Genomic DNA, 21122 nt, shown 5'->3' on the forward strand with positions numbered 1-21122 from the left:
AAAAAAAAAAGATTAAATTACTATGCAAAAATTAAATTGTATTTTGGCAAAAGAACATGCAAAATGATAATAATAGTGACGATGATACCCACTTGGAGACTAGAGAGTATTTGAGAGAAAGACTGGAATCTTCATTTTTTTCAATTTATATTTAAATCTTTATATTATATTTTTTATAAAAATTGCATTTTATAATTCTTATCTATATAAAAAAATATAAAATACATTTCATAATTTTTATATAATTTTTATTAAAATTTTAATTTGTGTTATATTTATATTTATATTATTTTTATAAATTTTAAGTTATCAAATTTATGCAGCTCTTATAATGCAGACTTTCCTTTCCGAACACCATTTTTAACACGAAATTTCCGAGAACAAAAAGCATTTGCGTGACAGTTACAATTACAAACAAGGATACGCCATTCTTGCTTATCCAGCAAAAAAACGGAAGAAGGAATACGGCAGCAGCCTCAAATCTCAAGTTAACGGGTAGGCCTTAATTATTACCGGGAAAAGAAAAAAAAAAAAGAAAAGGTCAAGGAAGCTTAATTCTAATTAACCCTATGTTTTTGACCCAATATATGGAACCCTTTTTCATTTTTAGCCAAACACGAAATCTTCTTTTCTTAGCAAAGCACAATTCCTTAAGAAAAAGAAAATTAAAACCAAAATTCTTTCTCTTACCAAATCAAAAATATTTTTAAAATAAATTAAATGAGAGAAAGTTATTTTATTTCATAATTGAAAAATTCAAGCTTCAACCAAAATTTATATATTATTTACCAAAGAAGATTGCTGCTAATGGAGATTGATTCATTTAATAAAAATAAAATATTTTGGTTGTAAAAATATTAAAATTTCATTAATCATCTTATACCTCCTGTAAATAATTGAATTTAATGTGCTAGAAAAATTCGTAAAAGCCAAAAATGGATTTTTCTTTATTAATTTAAAAAGTCAAATGACTTTAATTATGTACTATTAAAATACTAATTTTTTAAAAAGTTAATCATTTTATTTAAATATATTTTTATATTTTTATTATATTTAAGAAATTTTTATTATTTGATTTCTATTTAAATAAATTTTTATTTAAAAAATTAATTTATATTAAAGACTTTTTTAAATGTAAAATAAATATTAATAGATTATTTGAATATAAATTAAATGTTAAAAATTTATTTAGATTTAAATTAAAATTAAATTCTTATTTAAATGTAATAAAATATAAAAATTATTTAAATAAAATGATAAAATTTATAAATTTTTTTATTGCTTTAGCCCTTGTGTATATACATATATATGATTATTAAATTATTGGATTCAATTTAAAATTAAACTATTAAGTTGCTTAATTTAACAAATTTAGGGGTGCGATTGTTTTTAAGAAATTAAAAAATAATAAATTATTTTGCTCAATTTGATTTTCGGCAAAACAGTGAAATAAAACACACGTGGTCTGACCAAATGATTCCACCTTCCAACCAAATGACTTTGTGTCCACTATCTGTAGCCCCAAAAATAATTTTAAAAATTAAACATATTCTTTTATTTTATTTTTCTGTTAAAAAAGAAAATAAAAATAAATAGCACACTTTATGTCATCCACATTCGACACCTCTTTGTTAGGGCATGAATTTTCGCAAAGAGGGTCCGCTCTCTACCTCTCTCTGTGGAATCAGAATAATTCTTTGGCATCTCAAACACTTTTTCTTTTATTTCTTTTTTTCTGCAAAATAAAAAATTGGTTTATTAGGTTAGGTTAGGACTGTAAATCATAACCAAAATTTTAGATTAGTTCTGAAGAAAAAAAGGAAAAAGTTTAAAATCAAAACCATGAATTCAGTCATTGAGATGGACGGTGAACAGCTAGTCAACGCTCTTCCCAATCTTTCCCTTCGAGATCAGGTACTTTTTCTTCTCCTTTCTTTCTTTCTGTTTAATTCTAATTTTATTTTATTCTTTTCAGTTTTTAGAACCAGATCTATTTGATTTTTTCGCATGGGTAATTATTATTTTAAAAAATTTTTTTAATGTTGTTTGGTTGCTGAGAAAACTGAAAAGAAAAGAAAGGAAACAAGGAGAAATGGTTGGTTAACGGTTATGCACTAAGTAGAAATTTTGATTTTTTTTTCTGTTAAAATTTCCTCGTCTTGCTGATGAAACAGTTTATTAATTTTCAAATATTGCTCTTTTTTTTTTTTTGGTAAATTAATGGAGGTTCCTGTATGAGAACTCTATTTTATTTTATTTTTTGTTTCGATTATTCAATTTTTGTTTAGAACGAGACGAAGAACAAAGGGCCTATTGGCGAGGAGGGTTGCGAAAACCATAGTGGAATATGCGCGATATGTTTAGATAAGATAGTGCTGCAGGAAACTGCTCTTGTAAAAGGTTGCGAGCATGCTTACTGGTTTGTCTAACGTATCTCTTGCCCATACTTATTTCTATGCGGTTTCCTGGGTTATGTTCTGTTTCCATGCTTCTTTACAGTTTTAAGGTTTTTTTTTTTGTTTGGCTGGAAACTTCAAAGTATTGTTTTGTTATTGTCGTTGTCATGATAGTCTTTTCTGAAGGATTTAACTTTTTGTTTAGTGATAGTCAATTCTATAGATTTAGATTTACTCAACTATCTATAATTCATTTTTTCGTTCGTCACTTTAATTCTATACTGGTCCTGAATCTTGTTCATTATAGTTTTTCCCTTTAGTTTTGGTGACCGTTGGTGCTTTAGTTTTTGAGTTGGTGCACTGCTTTTAAGGGAGGTTAGGGTCACAGGAGGAGTTGAGGTCTTTGCTGTTGTCATTTGTGAAAAGGGAAGTGAAGCCTAGGACATTGGGGAGGATTTAGATGTGGTGGCATGGTAGCTAATGCTCATGCTGATATCATCCAAATGGGAATATGTGTGGGTCTCTAGTTCTGTGTTTTTGAAAACTGGCCTGTTAATTTGATGATGGATAGTGCTGGGTGCACATATGTTGAAGCCAATATGTCTCCTCCTTTGTGAGACATTTGTGTATATGACGTGCGACAAATATAACAAAAACGTTAGAATAGAGGAGATATGTTAGCTTCAACATCTGTGCCCTTAACAACATGCTCCTAAACAATATAGCTGTTTGATTGAAGTTAGAAATTCTAGACATTGAATGCTTTAATATATGTGTATCTCACTCTCTCCATGTTCCTTGAGGTAGATGGCATTATCTTTGATGATTTAAATTCTGTGTTTTATATGGTTCTATATCTTGTCAGGAAATGATAATAGCGTATAAAAGGATTGGACTTTGTAGTATAGATTTTGCAAAAGAGATGTCAAGAGTGCATATTTGAGATTTTCAGCTCTTATTAAGAATGTATTGTTCTTTCCTTTATTACTCATTTTCCTAATTTTTCAATTGTTTCTTTTGTTTTAAAATTTTAGGATGGCTTGCATACTGTGAGGCATACTTTGTGCCTCAAAGTGGAGTAATTGAAAAATTCCTTGCTTTTATACTGTCTTTTGAAATCTTAAATATTGCCAAACTTTAATAGAAGAGGTAAATTATTTGTAGTCTGTCATTTGCATGTTTATGCTAGATCACTCAGGAACTCATTGAATGTTTAAGTATTCTGCTAATGTTATATCTCTAAATGCATGCTTTGCTGTCTACGTGTCTTTTGACTGCAAAAAGTTGGTTTGTTGTGTTGAACTAGTCTGTTTTGGAATTAAGACTCAAGAAATAAGTTACTAGGATTGATTATAAGTTAAGAAGCATTTTTAAAACACTGAACAAGTAGCTAGTTCCATTAACTTATTCTCTCCAACTATACTACAATTCTCTACTCTCAATTTTACTGCTTCATGAGGATTCCATTTGCCTCCTTTTCTTTTTGCTTGTGAACTAAGATTGTTTTAAATTAGAGAGACTGGGCATTGCTTTGCCTTTGAGTTTGTAACTCCCATCCAATGATATCACAATCTCCTATGTTGCTTGGACTTGGGTACGAGTTTCAGGTGTTTGTAAGGGTCTAGATGTCTGACTCGTCAATGGCTTGAACCTAAGACACTGGGATACTGCATAAAATGGTCCGAGAGGAGGATGTGGGTGGGGTGCTCTGTTACATGTACTTAAGTATAATATATACTTTTATATATGCAAATATAGTTACATGAATTATGTGTTTGATTATGAGAGTTGATTTAATTTAGGTGATGATTATAAGGAATGGTGAACATATCGATCTGTTTTCTTGCATATGGTTAATGTAAAGTCGACTTATTTTGAAGGGGAGCTACGAAATTTTATGGTTGCATATTTAAGGAAAATTAGAAGGTCAAGTCTTCTTGGGTAGAATTGGGCCATGATATTTTTATTGAGATCAAAATGCATAAAGATTATAATCAATTGTCCACCCATTTTAGTTGAAGGCTCTGCTGGTAAAGAACAAGGAAAATAAAAGGTTGAAGGCTTAGTTCAAATAAAAAAAATAAAACCTTTGTGGGCTTAAGGCCCAAAACCCAACCTTGTTGAAAACTATAGTTTCTTTTCTCTTATTCCGTAACACAGCAACTGGTAAGTACCAAAAAAAAAAAATAAAAACCACAGCAACTGGTTCTTTCTCTTCTAGATGTGCAACCAAGAGGAAGCCATGACCAGCCACGTTTTTTTTCCTTCTTTCTTTTCTCTCTATTTTGCCTTCTTTTTCTTAATTCATTGGTTTCTTATTTTTCTCTCTATGAAATATTTCCAATGTTTTCTCACATTTCTCTCTCTTTAACCACAATGGTAACACTGATCTAGAGATCTCTTGTTGGCTTTGGGGTTCTGGTCATGGGATGAAGATGAGTCCGAAGGTTTTGTTGTGTCAGATGTAGATCCCAGATTGTATCCAGGGTCGTGTCATGTCAACATGGATACTTCTTGATTTTTGTCGAGTCCGAACAACAGAGCAATCTTGAAACCAAACAATCCATGATGAACACTCATTTACCCTTGTTGAAATCTTTCTTAATTCTGGGTGAGTTTAAATTTCAGGAAATAAAAATCTAATATAGAAAAAAGTTCTATTTTGTAAGAAAAATCTAATTTGTGATGTGTTCAAGGAACATGTAGTTAAGTGCCTTGATGTTGGCTACAGATTGGATCCAAGTTATTGTACACTTTATTGTGTTGAAGCATGTCCTCTGTTTTGGGAGGGAGAAAAGGGCAATTTTACATTGTGTTGATTCTAGTTTGGATGGTTATTTAATTTGGATGTATTATTACATGTTTTATAAGCTTTAAACTGTTTGAAGATTATCATAATAGAAGATTTTGATAAGCTTGTGGTTCTTGCTTTTCTGTGAAACTCTGTTAATCATTATTGCAATTTTATTCTAAATTTGATTTAAAGAGTTCAAGCACTAAAGCTGACTAAAGAATGGTTAATTACCCTTCAGACTATTGTGAGTCTGTGGGTGGTACTTGGTGCAAGTGATATGTTTAACTATTTTATTAAAATTAACTGAGTGAGTTGCACAATCTAGAACCCCTCATTGCTACTTTTCTCTCATGGTTGTCATGTTTCTTTTCATTCAACTTTGTGGATGAGATCTACGTTTTCTTTCTCTTATTGTGGGTATTTAGAAAAGAAATGGAAAACAGTTTATTTGCCTTCATTTGTTCAGATCATTTTCTGCTGGAATTGTCAATTAGTTGATACTTGATAGGATTTGCTATTTACTTTCATGCGCGGAGCTCTGCTTCTCAACCTGTCAGAGCATCAATGTTTGGAAAAAATTGGGTTATATATCATGGTTTTTTAGACTCACCAATTGACTTATTCACTCTGTCAGTGCAGGATCAAGTTGGCAACTTATTTTTTCTTTTGTTTCCGTACTGCAATATGCTTTACATTTGACATTTGTTACATATTTTATATTTCAGTGGATTGGCATGGGATTTTATTTCTTAGGGGTGATTTGATCTTTGTTCTTGTAGTGTGACTTGCATCCTTCAATGGGCAACATACAGTAAGGTGCCTACATGCCCTCAGTGTAAACACCCATTTGAGTTCCTCAATGTTCATCGTTCTCTTGATGGCAGGTAATCTTGAATCATGACCTCTGCCTAATTGGGATTCATTTCTGGTTGCGATATCCCAGTAGTTGACTTTTCGCCTTTTGCTTTATCAGGATAAATGACTACATGTTTGAGGAAAGTGTGTGCCTGCTTCTTAGAGCTGCATGGTTTAAACCATTAAATGTGGAGGAACGTGAAGAGGTATATGATGATCTGGAAGATTATTATTATTATCCATATGAAGATGAGGATGATGAAGAAGAAGAAGATGAAGTTTATTACACCAGTTCACATAGTCTCCGCATTGGCAATCGGAGATGGGGTGATAATGGATATGTAAGATCAGGGCGCCTAGAAGCCAGACCTGTTCATCAATCCAACACCCATGACTCCGGTGCTGGGTCCTCAACTGAGCCTAAGAAGAAAGAGGTAGCAAAAAGTACAATGGGTCGACGTGCAAAGAGGGCACTTAAGCGTGAAGCAGCTGATAAGGCAGCCGCAGCGAAACATCAAGAGCATTTGATGAGGCTGGGGCGGAAGTGATTTCTTTGATGCAAAGTGTGTAATAAACATTGTATCAAAGGATTAGGTGCTTTGATAAACCAGAAGGCCTGTATATTTGATCCTCGTTTTGTACAGTATTCTTTTCTTTCTGTGGGACAAAATAAATGCGATTGCCCCTTGGTATTGGATGGACGGTGGAACCACGGGTTGGTGACTTGGTGGGGATCTGTTGTAACTGAGACACAAATTAATTCCATTAATTCACAAATTACATTCCGTGTCCTGTATGGCGGTTCAGCCAAAAAAGGCAAAAAAATGAAAAAAGAAAAGAAGTGTCTCTGTGTAATCTTTTTATGCTTACTATGGTATGCAGCATTTTATTTTGATTTTCGGAAGTGCCGTGACTTGTGATTATTTGGTCAAGGCACGAAGCTCTTGCTGGAAGATCAAGGATTTATTTAGCTCCTGCTAGATAATCTTTTCAAAGGAAATTGACTTCTCTCAAAATGAAAAAAGAAAAAAAAAAAAAAAAAAGGCTTAGATGATAGATTGGAGTGGCTTGAAATTGCACACGTTTTTTTTATTAGAAATTATTTTGATGATTTGAATCATGTTATGTCTTTTGTATTTCCATCAAGCTGCGATACTCTTAGTTCAATATTTATAACGTCAAATTTATTACCTCTTCATTTCATTTTGCTCTTAATTTTCTTTGTTTCACCCTGTTGTCCCTCAAAGTGTTCTTCAATTTCTTTCTTCAACTAAATCCAACAACCCAATATTACTACCATTTTCCGCATAAGAATTAGAGGATTGCTATTTGCTAGTCCAGAGTCATAGTCATCCTAGCCTACCATTCTTCATAAATTGACTTTTAAAATATATAAGAAATGCAAGTTCTTATTCCTGAGGCGCTTAATTTCAAAAAGTGAGTTGGATTTTTGGGTTCCTAGCAGGAATTTGTGCTGTTGACTGAACCTGGGATTTTTGGGGATGCTAGCTGTTCTTGATTTTAATGGGATTTTGGAGAAATTACTGAACATGTTTCTTATCAAATGACAGTAAATGACGCAAAACCAATTTTCTCACGAGAAAGAGTTGGTCCTTGAATTAATGTTACCATTTCGCTAAATGCGGAAAAAGTGTTGACATTTTGTCTCAAACTTCTTGTTTCAAGTCAAGCTAACGACTGAAGAAAACAAACGAATAAATAAATTAAACGATCACTGATCATTGTCCCAAGCATTTTTTTGGGAGCATATTTCTATCTAATTTAATATACTCATTCTATCTCTATTTCTAATATATATCTCAATACATACTTCTTTTAGTTTTTTTTTTTTTTTTTTTAATTCTAATGTTCTCTTGAATCTTTACAATTATATTTATTTGATTAAAAAAAACATTATGCATATAAATTCCGTTAAACTTGTAACCTCTAAGTTTTAACTTCAATACCATAGTAATTAATCTAAAACTTAGTCAATAAGTCAATGATTTTTTATTTAGTTAATTTCATATATATACAAGTTTTTTTTTTTTTTTTAAATCATTGATTTTCTTATGACTTGGATTGTTATCCTGAACTCGTTATAACTTTTTTCCTTGCCAAGCATTTTGATATAATTTGGCATAATATGCTAAGAGAAATGAAAATTTGATTTCTATTAACAATTATGAGGCTGATATAGAATTCAAGATAGCATGATGGAGGTTTGGGCATTCATGTCAGAACTATAGGTAGAATAGTAACTATTTGTAAAACTCTGCAAATCTAAGCAAGTTTTACATTCGTTGTATTCATCAATTTAGAGTTTCTTTTCCCTTGTAATCATGATTTATCTTGTTTTCAAACAAGTTGGTACGCCACTATTGAGACATTTCTTCTGATCTTAATGTGTACAGGAAAATGGAATAGAGTGGGATCATCCTGTCTTCAAGCTTTAGGGGTGCATCCAAAAGAGAGGTGGAAAAGCTGATAATGAAGATGGGGGTACCAAGTGGGACCTCCATTTTCCTGAGTGGAGCTAATTTAGTCATTGGAAGTGGAAGCTGCAATGTCAAGCAAAGCAATCCCTCTCCAAAAATCACTATCCCTCACCCACCCCAACAAGAAGACAAGAGCAGCATGCAAAAATAAAACAACCATAAGTAACATCTCATAATCATCTTCATCAACATCTTAGATTTTCTTTTCTTCCCTCTTGATTTCCACCTACTACCATACCCACCCTGCTCAACTTGCACAAATCAACCTCCTCAACCTTGTGACTTCTCTTCTCTCTCACCTTTCCTTCTCTTCTTTCCTTCCATGCTTGTCCTGGAATTCATGAATTGGTTTGCAAAATTTCCTCACCAACCATTGAAGCAAAAATGATATAGAACCAGAAACTGTAGCTTCCTATGCATTACTGTTAATCTAGCTGATCTCTGCTTTTTCTCATTTTTACATCTAAGTTTCCCTTCGGCTCTCAAGATTTTTCCTTCAGTTCATGCATTGTTCTTCTAAAACCTCCTAAATAACTTAAAGTTCATCAGGGAGATAGAATTGCATTGTGTTAAGTTCATCAAGTGTTGTCATTTTTTTTTATCTGATTGTTCTCTGCGTCAATCTCTGTTTTCGTTTTGTTCTTTCTTATTTGCCAGATCTTTGTTGCCAATCAGCCTTGAAATTCTCAAGAGCGATCCTATTTCTAGTGATGGATTCTTTCAGTAGATCATCTGGTTTCCATTTTAACCCAAATTCAAACACCATTGATGATGCAGACCGAGATTCTGAGTTTTCGGGCATTCTTGAAATCTATGTCCATCATGCTAGGAATATCCATAATATATGTATCTATGACAATCAAGATGTTTATGCCAAATTCTCTCTCACCTATAACCCTGATGATACCCACTCAACTAGAATCATCAATGGAGGAGGAAAGAATCCCGAATTCAATGAGAACCTGATGATGAAAGTCAATCAAATTGATGCTGTCCTCAAATGTGAGATTTGGATGCTTAGTAGGGCTAGAAACTACATGGAAGATCAGCTACTGGGATTTGCTCTGGTTCCAATTTCACAGGTTGTTGGCAAAGGAAAAGTGACTCATGACTATAGCCTAACTTCCACTGATCTATTCCATTCTCCTGCTGGTACCGTCAAATTGAGTCTTTCTTTGAACACTTCTATACCTGTCAATTCCCAGACCAATTCCTTTCCTGAAACCACCACAACCAGCTCTTCAATATCAGCAGAAGTAGTATTGCTTGACAGAAAAATATCCCAAGTCATTTTAGACCCGGTTGAATATTCCAGGATAGAATTTCCTGATATCAATGTTGTTAGGGAGAACCAGCAAATGGTGTCAGAGTACTTTGATGGTTTGAACTCAAGGCCAGGAATTGCTTCATTTCTTCACCTGGGTGCCTCTCATCAGCATGTTGAAGATTATGAAATGACAGCCGAAGAAAATCATGGTGGATTCATTTCTCCAAATGGAAGCCTTCAAAATTCTGGATTTTTTAGCTCTTCTACAACAAGCCTAAGCGATGATAGGAACTCAGCTGACTCTACTGAGAAGAAGAAGAGTCTTGGTGGGGAGTCACCAAATTCCCTCAACGCATCAGTCACTACCGAGACTAATCCAAGCTCGGGTGCTTGTCCGGATACCCCAACTTCAAAGAAAGGAGGTGAAACTAGAGACGAGAAAGACTCGAATTATTCCAGCAAGGAAGAAGAGAACAACAAAGAAGGAAGCATGAATTCTGTTAAATTCGGACAAGTGTTTTCAGCTCCACTCGGAAACATCAATCTTGAAGCAGAACAGTCAGCAATGCAGCAACAAATAGTCGACATGTACATGAGGAGCATGCAACAGTTTACTGAATCTTTGGCTAAGATGAAGCTCCCAATGGATCTTGACAAACCCGAATGTGAAGATCGTGGTGATGTGATTCAAAACCACAGCAAGAAGATAGAGCATGAGAAAAAAGATGGATCTCGGGTTTTTTATGGTAGCCGGGCATTCTTCTGAGTTCTAATCAATCAAACGTTGCTGCAAAAAACTTGAAACTTATGATCTGAACTTATCAAAACTTGGGGGTTTCAGAGCTATTATTTTTGACCGATTTTTAATTCCTTTTAGTCCTTTGCCTGATCAACTTCTCTTTGTTTTAGAGCATAGTTTTCTCGGGAATTCAGTTGCTAATCCTTGTATTGACTTAAATGTGAGATTGTAAGTTATAAATTGTAACATGGCAATGTGAATAACTGATGGATTTCCTTCTGTTTTTGCTCTGGAGAAAAATGGAAATCATTCTTTTAATTTATTGCTTTAGAATTTCTTCTTCTCCAAGAATTCAAAGAAAATTTTTTCAGATATCCTAGATTGCAATGATGAATGGACAACTTTCCATACCCAACAAGAAAATTTTGTTTTGATTGCTTTGTAAAAGTTGCATTCCCTGTTAAAAAACACAAATCTCCAGCATCATAGTCCAAATATAGTAAAAAAATCTGATATCAAACAAATAGAGGTGTAAGCCATCTTATCTGAACAAGTGATTTGTTTCGTTTTGTCGTAACAATGATTACACTAGTTTTTTAAATTTAGTACTAATATAAAATAAATTGTTTATAATAGAACAAGCTTATTTAAACTTTCATGGCAGACCAAACTTTAGACAAGATTGTACCAATCAACTTTGAACGGTCTAATCCAACCCATGAACATCATTACAAAAGAATAATCTTCTTATTTAAGCAATTTTGCTAGCCCTTGCTCTTTTTCTCTCCCTCTTCCGTTTCCCCTTCTCCACTATTCTTACTATTTGTTGGCCACATATTTTCTAAATGTACCATTTTTTCCAACAATATAACAACTAGAATTGCCTAATTAAAGATACCTTATGCCCTTACAAATTAATAATCCCTCCACATTTTAATTTCTTACTCATACATTTGATTATTTCCGCATCCCAAACTCTACTTTAAATTAGTTAATTAGTGCTCTTTATATCTTTTAATTAAATATATTATTAGTTCAAATGTCATACAGATAAAATTTTTAGAGATTACGAGTTTGAAAATACTTAAGAAGTATAATATCTTCTTTGAATTAATTACATACAAATTGAGAGATTAAAAGTAAATTAAAATTTTAAAAAATTTATTTTGAAAGTCGTCGAATAAATTCACATGATTCAGCATGCTATTGAAATATCTTGATGTTTTTGAGGGTATTTCTTTGTGAAGAGAAGGGAATATCAATAATGTTCCCCCAAGTCATGATCAATATGTTGAAAAATGCGGCCAAACAAATTTTTGTTGAACCCTACCAAAATTCTTCTGGTGGATAACTGGATATCATTGTGATGGTGGGGGCAGCTTCAACACAAAGTGGTGCACCCATCCTTGAAAATGTAGAACAAAAGCTTAAGGGAAACGCCACTCCCCTTTTCAGAAAAGAAGAAAAAAAATTGAAGAATTTGGAATCCAATGAAGCACTTGAAAACATCAAGTGACAACACATTGTTTTTTGTTTGAATGTGTATTGCTAATGATGTTTTAACACATCATCTCCCAATATATTTTTATAAAAAGAAAATCGATGATATTAATTGAGGTCATGGCAAAATCCCTCACACCTATTGCCGACTATGGGGGAACTCAGCTATGCTTTTTCAATTTTGCTCCCAGTTTATTGGCTAACGCTATAAGCTTCATTTTGTTCACTGGTTTTTGACAGAGCCATTTATTTTACCTACCTAACTTCATGGCTTACCATCATATAGTTTTTCACTGTTAGAATTTTGATTATTTTGACCTACTGTTATAAAAAAACGTTCGTGATAATAATTTTTTTTATTATTATTTAAAAAATTCTAATCTTTTATATTAGTGGCCGATACATGTATAATAATTGAATTAAATACTCGGATGTATTTTTTTATAATAATTTTGTGAAAGTTGTTATTGGTTTTAAGTACGGAAGCTATTATTGATTTTAAGTATAGAAGTTGTTAATTCAAACTATGGTTTGAATGTAGGGCATCCAACTTGTATCAGACACTATTTATCATCAATGATTCCAGTACACGTGATTCATGTGTGAAAAATATTTTTTTTTTTTGGATAAAATATAGATGTATTAATAAAAATTATAATCCTAATAAAATAATTTTTAATATACATTAAAAAAACCAATAAACAAGCAAAACAAGCAATCAACAAACAAATATATAATTTATACTAAATCTACATATCTAGTGAAACTTGAATCTATGATGTAAAAGTTTTAAGATTTTTTTTTTTTTTACTATTACAAGATCTCATCGACCCATTTTTGAATAATATTAAGTGTAAATATTTGTTACTAATTTAATTTACTTTTAGTCTTTTATTGCTGATAAAAATATAAAAATATGTGTTGAGGGTATTTTTTATGGTGATGAGATGGAGCTCAATGGAAAGTGAGGTGGAAATAAGTTGGACCTCAGCAAAGAAAGCATGACTAGGGTGCATTAGAATTAGGACCTTGGGACGCATTTTGATACTTAAGTTTGCTAAGTGATGGAGGTTAAGGTGGAGGAAGAAAGTAAGGGTCGAGGAAGGAGGAGAGAAAGGTTGGAGAAAAAGGGTTCTGATCTTGTACTTGGATCTCTTCTTTGCCTTTTATATATATATTTATATATATATATATATGTGTGTGTGTCTGTAATGATGTGATGTAAGTAGTTGATAATTGATAAAGAGTCTACGGGGATCATTAACAATTAATGATCTATGGGTAAGTGACATGGTAAGAGATAATCCACTGATGAGATGTTTCTATAGATTGTTGAACAGATTTAGACAGATGCGTATTTATGATATACGAATATTTTAGATGTTAATCATCTTAAACCAGTAACGTGAGAGTCGAGTGTATATTAACTTAATAAGTGTGACGATTAATTTTATTGACTTAGCAATTAAGACTTATCGATAAATAATTTATTTTGACTTTAATTATAATAAAAAAAAAAAGTGAAACAAGTAAAAGTTGTATTTGAATTTTAAAATCATATTTCATTTCAAAAGTTTAAGCTATTATATCATAAATCTATCAAATAGCACTCAAACATTTAGTTTAATTAGTTAGTGCATAATTCATCGTTCGAAGAGTAGAGTATGAAACTTTGAGATATCAAATTTAAATCTTATATATGAATTAATTTGATTTTATGTTAAATTTATCTAATTTTATGTTGATTGATTTATTTGATTTAATTAAGTGATTTATCCGATGTGAATGTAAAACTTTAATAATGATTGTAACTTTGTTGTATTCAAAATTTTATAAACAAAAATTAGCCTATGTAGAGAGATTAGAATGATGTAAAAAGATTGCCCTTGTGATGCTTGAGAAAATGTAGATCACAACTTTTATCCTCAAAGTCTTTAAACGATTGGAACATTGAACTTTTATTTACCAACAACAGAGTTTTATTCTATTTATTTCCTTGAAGTGATGTCGTGGACGATAAAGTTTTTAAATTTAGCAAGTGGGTTATATATATTTCTCAACTATATATATTTATTTTTATTTAGTAAGTATTAACACTTAATTATTAATGTATTATTTAACTCTTATCTATCTTTTATCTAAAATATTGCTTTGATTTTAAAATTTGACTATATTAATCACTTATTTTCAAGATAAAAAAAAAAAATCACACTCCAAATGTTTACATAAGTATCCCTCAATACCTTTTTTTTATAATTTAGGTGTTGAATTTTTATTTGATTTTTTTGTATTTGAAGGTGTTAAAAATTTATTTTTATCATTAAAATTAAAGTTTTAATATTTTATTAATAGATCACTAAACTATTGAATTATAACATTACAAAATCTTTTCCAATGGCACAGCGCAAGAGTTGGGTGTTAGAATTTTGAATACGGACCATTTTCTAGTAGAAAATAGAAAACATAACTAGTTTTGATTTTGGGCCAACCCTGCGCTTTCAACCATTCTCCGTTGTTCAGTTTGAGGAAATCTGCCGGTTTGGCCCAACCTCCTTCAAATCTCAAACTGATGGATGCTGTTGGGTTTGAAATTCAGGCTTGAGACCAACTTTCTTGCTTCTTCGGTTTAGACTAAAAACTTGTCGAGCCATTTAGATATCTAATTTAATAAATAGAATATTGGGAATGATTTTTTTTTTCTCAAAATTTTAATTTATTCTTAAATTCCTTAAAGTATTACATACTCGGTTGAAAAAAATATTACATGTCTAAATTTTATCGAATCTACAACCTTTAAATGCCAATTGTAATAAAATTTCAACTGATTTAATAAATAATTGATGAGTATAAATGGCAAAAAAAAATCAGTCTAAAATAATTAAAGATCATAACTTTAGAATATCTCCAAAAACAAATGTATATGTATTCGTTTTGAAATAATAAGTATTGTATTCTAGGCATTTACCAAATTAGATTTTGTTTGGTTGATTTTTTTTTATTTTTAATGATAATTTAATATTAAAATATTAATATTAATAATTGTAAGATCTAATTTTCACGGCCAACTCTATTCTTTCTGACGTGGCAGTAAGAAAAAAGTTAAATTTTTATTTTTTTCTTTCCAATTCTTCTGTTTCTTTGTGTAATTTGATCCTTTTCCTAATTTCTCTATCAACCTTTTACCTTGCATCAAGCAACGGCAATTCACGTTAGCCTTCAACTTTTCCATTTTGAAGTTTAGAAAACCATAAATGCCATCTTTCTTCCTTGACTCATGACGAGGCTCGCTAGCAATATCTCTATCTTTGCACAATTTTTTTTTAATACAAATCTATTTTATAATTATTTATGAATTTTACGAGTTTAGCCCTTTTTTTGTTATTTATCTTCTACTGATTCTAAAAGCAAGAGATATGTTTAGAGACAAAAATAAAAAATAATATATAGTAATATTTTTGAATAACTAAAATTAAAATTAATTTTTGGGTGATAATATACAAAATCATGATTTTACTTTTATATATAAAAAATAATAATATTTGACTGCATGACATATTCTACAATTTTAGTCAAATATTTTTATTAATGTAATGATCATATTAAATAGAAGAAAATGCCAACAACCTCGTACTTTGTTAATATATTGTTACACTTTAATTTCAATGATTAAAGTTTAATATTTGAAAATCTCAAATAGTGTAAAAATTAAATTGAAAAAAAATGATCATATTTATAATACTAATATAAAGCCTTTTAACACTTTTTAAAACTATATATTACTCAAAGACATTGTCATTTACTTATTTTGTTCCTCTTGCTTTATATTTTTAATTAATTTCAATGGGATACAAATGCAAAAAAAAAAAAAAAATCTATTTTAATCCCTAATAAACTTTGGTTTTCTAGAGTTAAGTAAGGTTAATTAACTCCACTCCTTTGTATGTGCCTTGTATTTAAATCTAGACTTTTTTTTTTTATTACATTAGGAGGACAAAATCTTAATATAAGTAAGAGAAAAAAAAAAATTTGATTCGAAATCAGATCCTTGATGTTCCCTTAAATGTCTTTAATCATTAAGTCAAAGGTTTGAGGGCAGATCTAAACTTATAATTAGCATTTGAAAGAAAGAAATATAAAATGTGTTACTAAAAATAAAAACAAAAGCAAACATATCATGAGACAAAATAATGTCAAACATCAAATGTAAAATCAATGGATAATAAAGATTGAGGCTAAACTTAAACATAAAATTACAAAAAAAAAAATTTAACATATATGGCATAATTTAAATAATTTGAATAAAAAGTAAAATATTTATTTTTAAAATTTATATTACCAACACACTCATTATACTCATTTAACAGTTTCCATTTTTACTTTTGTGGGAATGAAAGTGGAGGAAAAAATTTGAGCTAGAATACGCATGAGCATGAAACGTAACCCCTAGCTAGGAGTTGAGGTGGGGAAGCAAGAGAAACCAAGGAATACCATCAAGTCTCCAATGTGTCCCCCACGTACTCACACAAAGGAAATAAAACCTGGAATACATTTGTAAGTACTGAAAGACTCTAGTAGAAATTTAGCCAAAAAAAAAGGATTTTGGTAGAATGAGTCAGCGCGGCATTGGAGAATGTCACCCAACATATAGGCCCCCACTTCTCCATCCCCAGCAAGGCGGCCAGTAGTAACTGCTAGGTGCCTTTCTCTTCCCTTCAAGTCTTAGCTCTTGATGCTAAAACCTAACCAGTGAAACAAAGAGCCACTCCGATACTCATGGTCAGGAGAAGTCTATTTCTTGCGACAAGTCACCATGAATAAATTAACTAGTATTCCAATTCCCAATGTATGGTTTTCCCAGTTTCTAAATTCCAACACTGGTTCCCTTTCACTTTCACTTTCACAAACTAGCTTAGCCCTAGTTCATATACCCTTTAAACATAAAAAAAGCAGTCAGACCTGAACCTGGCAATAGGTTCTGTCAGTTGGGTTATTTATATCATATTTGTTTTTTTAATATAAATTTTGTGTTATAAATAAAATAATTTTTTTATTAAATTTATATAAAATTTTTATTAAAAATTCAAATTATATCATAATAATATTTCGATACTACCTCACTGTATAATATTTAAAGTTATCAAAATTTAATAATAATATCGCGCTGGAGGGATTTTGAAGTTTTTTGAGTTTTGACCAGGGGAAGGTAAGTTCAAAGTTATAGATTTAACTTTTAAGTACCGGTAGCCAGTAAGTATATATGACTGTACGAGCGAAGAAGATTAGGATCATATAATATTAAATTTAAATTTAAATTTGATTTTAAATTTTAAAATTTAAAATAAATTTAAATTCGATGAAATTTTATTTATTTAGTTCGAATTCATTCGAAATAAAAATAAAATTATTCGAACTCATTAAATTAAATTTAATTAATATAAAAAATAAACTTAATTAACATATAAAAATAAATTTAATTTTTATATTCGATAAAAATTTAATTATTTATACTAGAATATAAACTCGAATTTGAGTATTTTATCAATTAAAATAATTAAAATATAAAATTTGATTAAATTCATAAACAATTTGAATGAAATATAAAAATATTTAAATTTGATTCGATAGATAAATTAAATTATTTAAATTTAAGTTTAATTTAATAATAATTAATTTAAATTTAAATTTTATTTAAATTAAATTTAAATAATTTATGAGTATTAATATATTATTTTTTATTATAACGAAGACTCGTTTTTTTTTCCTTTACAAAAAGACGAAGTCAAAGCAGCTTTTACTTTTACTGTTAGATTGCTCGTGAAAATAATTGGCCAATAGATGAATGACACATGTGCAGACCCAGCCTTGTCTTTGAACCCGCGTGCGCCCACTTGCTCAACCCTACTCAGTCGTCTGCAGTCACTTCCATCCATGACCATGAGCGAGGGAGCCAGGCCCATTGAACAGTCCATGCATTTCCACCACAGTAGTTTTCATCATTTTTATGAGTCAGAACAAATTTACCTCTCTCTTCCCTCCCTTTCTCATTTCATGTTGTGAATTGTAAAGGGGGAAGAAGTGGACAAAAGGGCAATAAATGGGGAGCACAGAAGAAAGGTTGGGACTTGGGATCGAATTACTGCTCTCTGATAGTACGTATGAAAGCTATGTATGTTCTGCGCATTTTGACTGGATTTTGGACTCTCTTCTCTTCTGATTGAAAATGAAAGATTATCTTCCAAAACAAAAAATAAAACAAAACACCGAAATGTTTGTTGGTTTTTTTTCTTTATCCTTTGGATGATCAATTCCATTATCTGTCATTAACAGTGGAGCGAGTGGGGTCTGCTACACAAATGTTAACAGCTAAAAAAAAAGGCAAAACTCATAAACTATTTCTTCTTACACAAACTAATTATCTAATATTAGATATATAATAATATGATCTACATTTAATTATCATATTAATTCATGAAGCATTTTATTATATTCTACGGTACTATCAAATATCTAGCATACTATATTTGGGTACATTTCACATATACAAAAGAACAGATACATAATAATTTAAATGTATGGGATATCAGAATGTTATATATATCCATATCCCATTGGATGTAATTCCCATTTAAGCAGAAGGGTGTATCACGACTCTCTTACCTTCATAATATTTTCTTATGCCATATAAGATTGAATGCAACTTGCTTATTATACTTTGAAACGCTTAGCAAATAATACTATAGCGTGATATTTTCTTCCATCCAATCTCACAACACTTTACTTTCGTCGTCCTCATTGGTTCACACTGCTTATTCGGTCCGAACGTTTGAAGTGGAGTCAGATCGTCACAAGGTAGTTTTATTACTAGGTCATTACAATCTTATTATAAAATCGACTTATTAAATGTGCCATTTATATATCCAAGTACTTTTTCTTTCTTATCCAATATGAAATTCTCTTTCTACCTTTGAAGTACGTCTCGTGCTTGCAAGAGGAACTGAATGTAGGATTATATACTACTCTTAATTGTAAGAACATTCTAAGCTTGGAATGGAGGTTGACAAAAAGAAAAACATCATTTTAAAGTAGAATGATTAGAAACTACCCATGTTGTATTTGATCATTTACTATGAGTAAAGACTTAAGCCGAATGAAAACAAAGATGATTTAAAACATAAAGCGTCTGATCTGCTCTACGTGAGGACAAGAAAGGAAAGAGCTCAGTAATGAATTGACAGATACCAGCAACAGTATATAGAGTCTAGCCTTTCATGGTCGACAGCGCTTCGGATAGTTAGTATCTTTCCTGCACTCTGGCCTATTATCTGAGCCCTTTTGCTTTGGAGGTGTCAAAAGAAATGGGCCCTTCCCGAGGGGGGAGGTTAGATCCTGACATTGAATTCCTCAAGAACTGACATTTCCATTGGTTCTGTAAAGCAGCACTCAACTTTGTGAACTAGGCCTAAATCCTGAAACTGAAGCCCCACCACCACCGTCCATACCATACTAGTCTTTCTTTGCCGAGAAGTGAAAAAACCTGCAAGCCTTTTCTTGGTGATCCATAAAAAAACAAATCTTAACACCATAAACATGTATAAGCATAAAGAAGGAGGAGCAAGATGAAGACGATAGAAAGCTGAAACAGTTTTTTTTTTTTTTTATCATTCAATAAGCATGAGGATAATTAATAATAGCTACATATAAAAGCTAGGTATCGTTTAAATTTGCAAGTGCAATGAGACAACCAATTGCAACCACAAATATTATATGCCAAGGAAAGATAAATGAATATTGCCGAAAAGCTCACACCCAAAACAGTTCCTATGAGCTTAAGATCGATGATGGTGTAAAACCATAAGCTACCTAGACAAGGTATGTCGGGATTCTCCCATATCGTTCATTTTCTTCTCAATAAGGACGTGAGGAAGGGCCCCAAGGCATAACATCAGGAGGAGAGATCTGGCAATTGAGTGGAGTAGGACTTGCTACGCCATAAACAGACATGGACATGCCAGTTGATGAGCAAGACTCGGTTGCACCAACAGTACCACCACCACCACCATCGCTACCACGAATACAAGGCTTGGCATCCTGATGGTGATCTTCATTATCACCTTCACACGGCAGCCTGTGAAACGCTGGGCTTATAAACGTAGCAACCACCACAATCACCTGCGTTGCTGCCATTACTTTCCCTCCAACTATCCCTCCAAACACTTGCCCTTGTGCCCCTGCAAGAGTTACACCAAAAAAAGAAGACCGAGGAGAAGGCAACGAACAAGGAGACGGTGAAGTTGATGATGAAGATGATTGGGGTGTTTTACTAGAAGAAGAAAAAGTAGTAGAGTCAAAGAATGAGCCAGACAAAGAGAGTAGGCCAAAGGGTCCATGTAGAGAGAGTGCTGGAGCATGAGAAACAGGATGGCGGAGCGTGAGGTTTGATACAGAGCCAGTAGCACTGATAATGCTAACACCAACATGGTTTCTACGAGCAAAGCTGATAATAGTATCAATAATATCAGAACCAGCAGAGATCTCGAGAATCACTGGCTTCATAGCTGAATCACTGTCTCTGGTTATAACAATTGGTGGTTTGGGCTTGTTTTTGGATCCTGGAGGCCTACCTCTAGGCTTCCTAGCAGTGTTCTCGGATGACGAAGGATGGTGGTGATGATGATGATCAAGTGCAATAATTTTGTTGCTAGGAGTTTTAGATTTGGAAGAGCCAATGCCTCCTCCAGAGGCAGAGAGCGTTGGGACACTTCGAGGGCTGTGCTCAGATGAGTCATCGTCGGAGTTGCGAGCATGAGAAAGAGAGATAGCTCCACTATAATCCGCCATTGTGCGGATCCCCACAGGAGTAGAAAGAGAGAATGGTGAGAAACGTAGACAGTAACGCCTTTTTAGGGTTTTTATATGCATTAAATTAATGTCCTAGGAGTTAAATTAGAGTTAGTGGGACCCTATTAAAATGTGGACCTACCATGTATCAGGGGTCCACATAGTCTGTGGGGTACTTTGGTTTTGGTAGGAAGTTTTTAGACATGGCAATCGGAACAGGCTTTGGTTCGGTCCC

The 21122-nt window shown here is 32.0% G+C and overlaps 3 protein-coding genes across 4 annotated transcripts; 2 read left to right on the forward strand and 1 right to left on the reverse strand.

The window, feature by feature from the left end:
- Positions 1-1619: 1619 nt before the first annotated feature.
- LOC111284528 (RING/U-box superfamily protein) lies at positions 1620-6900 on the forward strand. The gene is made up of 4 exons (XM_022873200.2): positions 1620-1914; positions 2289-2419; positions 5970-6074; positions 6164-6900. Exons 1-4 carry the CDS (start codon positions 1843-1845, stop codon positions 6591-6593), a joined length of 738 nt encoding a protein of 245 aa, XP_022728935.1. The 5' UTR covers positions 1620-1842; the 3' UTR covers positions 6594-6900.
- Positions 6901-8097: 1197 nt separating this feature from the next.
- Positions 8098-10828, forward strand: LOC111285258 (uncharacterized). Its single transcript, XM_022874597.2, has one exon. It carries the CDS (start codon positions 9254-9256, stop codon positions 10574-10576), a length of 1323 nt encoding a protein of 440 aa, XP_022730332.2. The 5' UTR covers positions 8098-9253; the 3' UTR covers positions 10577-10828.
- Positions 10829-19825: 8997 nt separating this feature from the next.
- On the reverse strand, positions 19826-20921 carry LOC111286564 (AT-hook motif nuclear-localized protein 28-like). 2 transcript variants are annotated; one of them, XM_089763338.1, is made up of 2 exons: positions 20135-20921; positions 19826-20074 (listed from the first exon to the last, which is right to left on the reverse strand). In XM_089763338.1, exons 1-2 carry the CDS (start codon positions 20885-20887, stop codon positions 19955-19957), a joined length of 873 nt encoding a protein of 290 aa, XP_089619464.1. In that variant the 5' UTR covers positions 20888-20921; the 3' UTR covers positions 19826-19954. The 2 variants fall into 2 exon arrangements, with proteins under 2 accessions (XP_089619464.1, XP_022732331.2); XM_022876596.2 differs by having other exon boundaries at positions 19826-20921.
- Positions 20922-21122: the final 201 nt, after the last annotated feature.

The sequence above is a fragment of the Durio zibethinus genome, chromosome 6 (assembly GCF_047325235.1).
Source record: "Durio zibethinus cultivar Kanyao isolate XHJ-2024 chromosome 6, ASM4732523v1, whole genome shotgun sequence".
Classification (NCBI taxonomy): domain Eukaryota; kingdom Viridiplantae; phylum Streptophyta; class Magnoliopsida; order Malvales; family Malvaceae; genus Durio; species Durio zibethinus.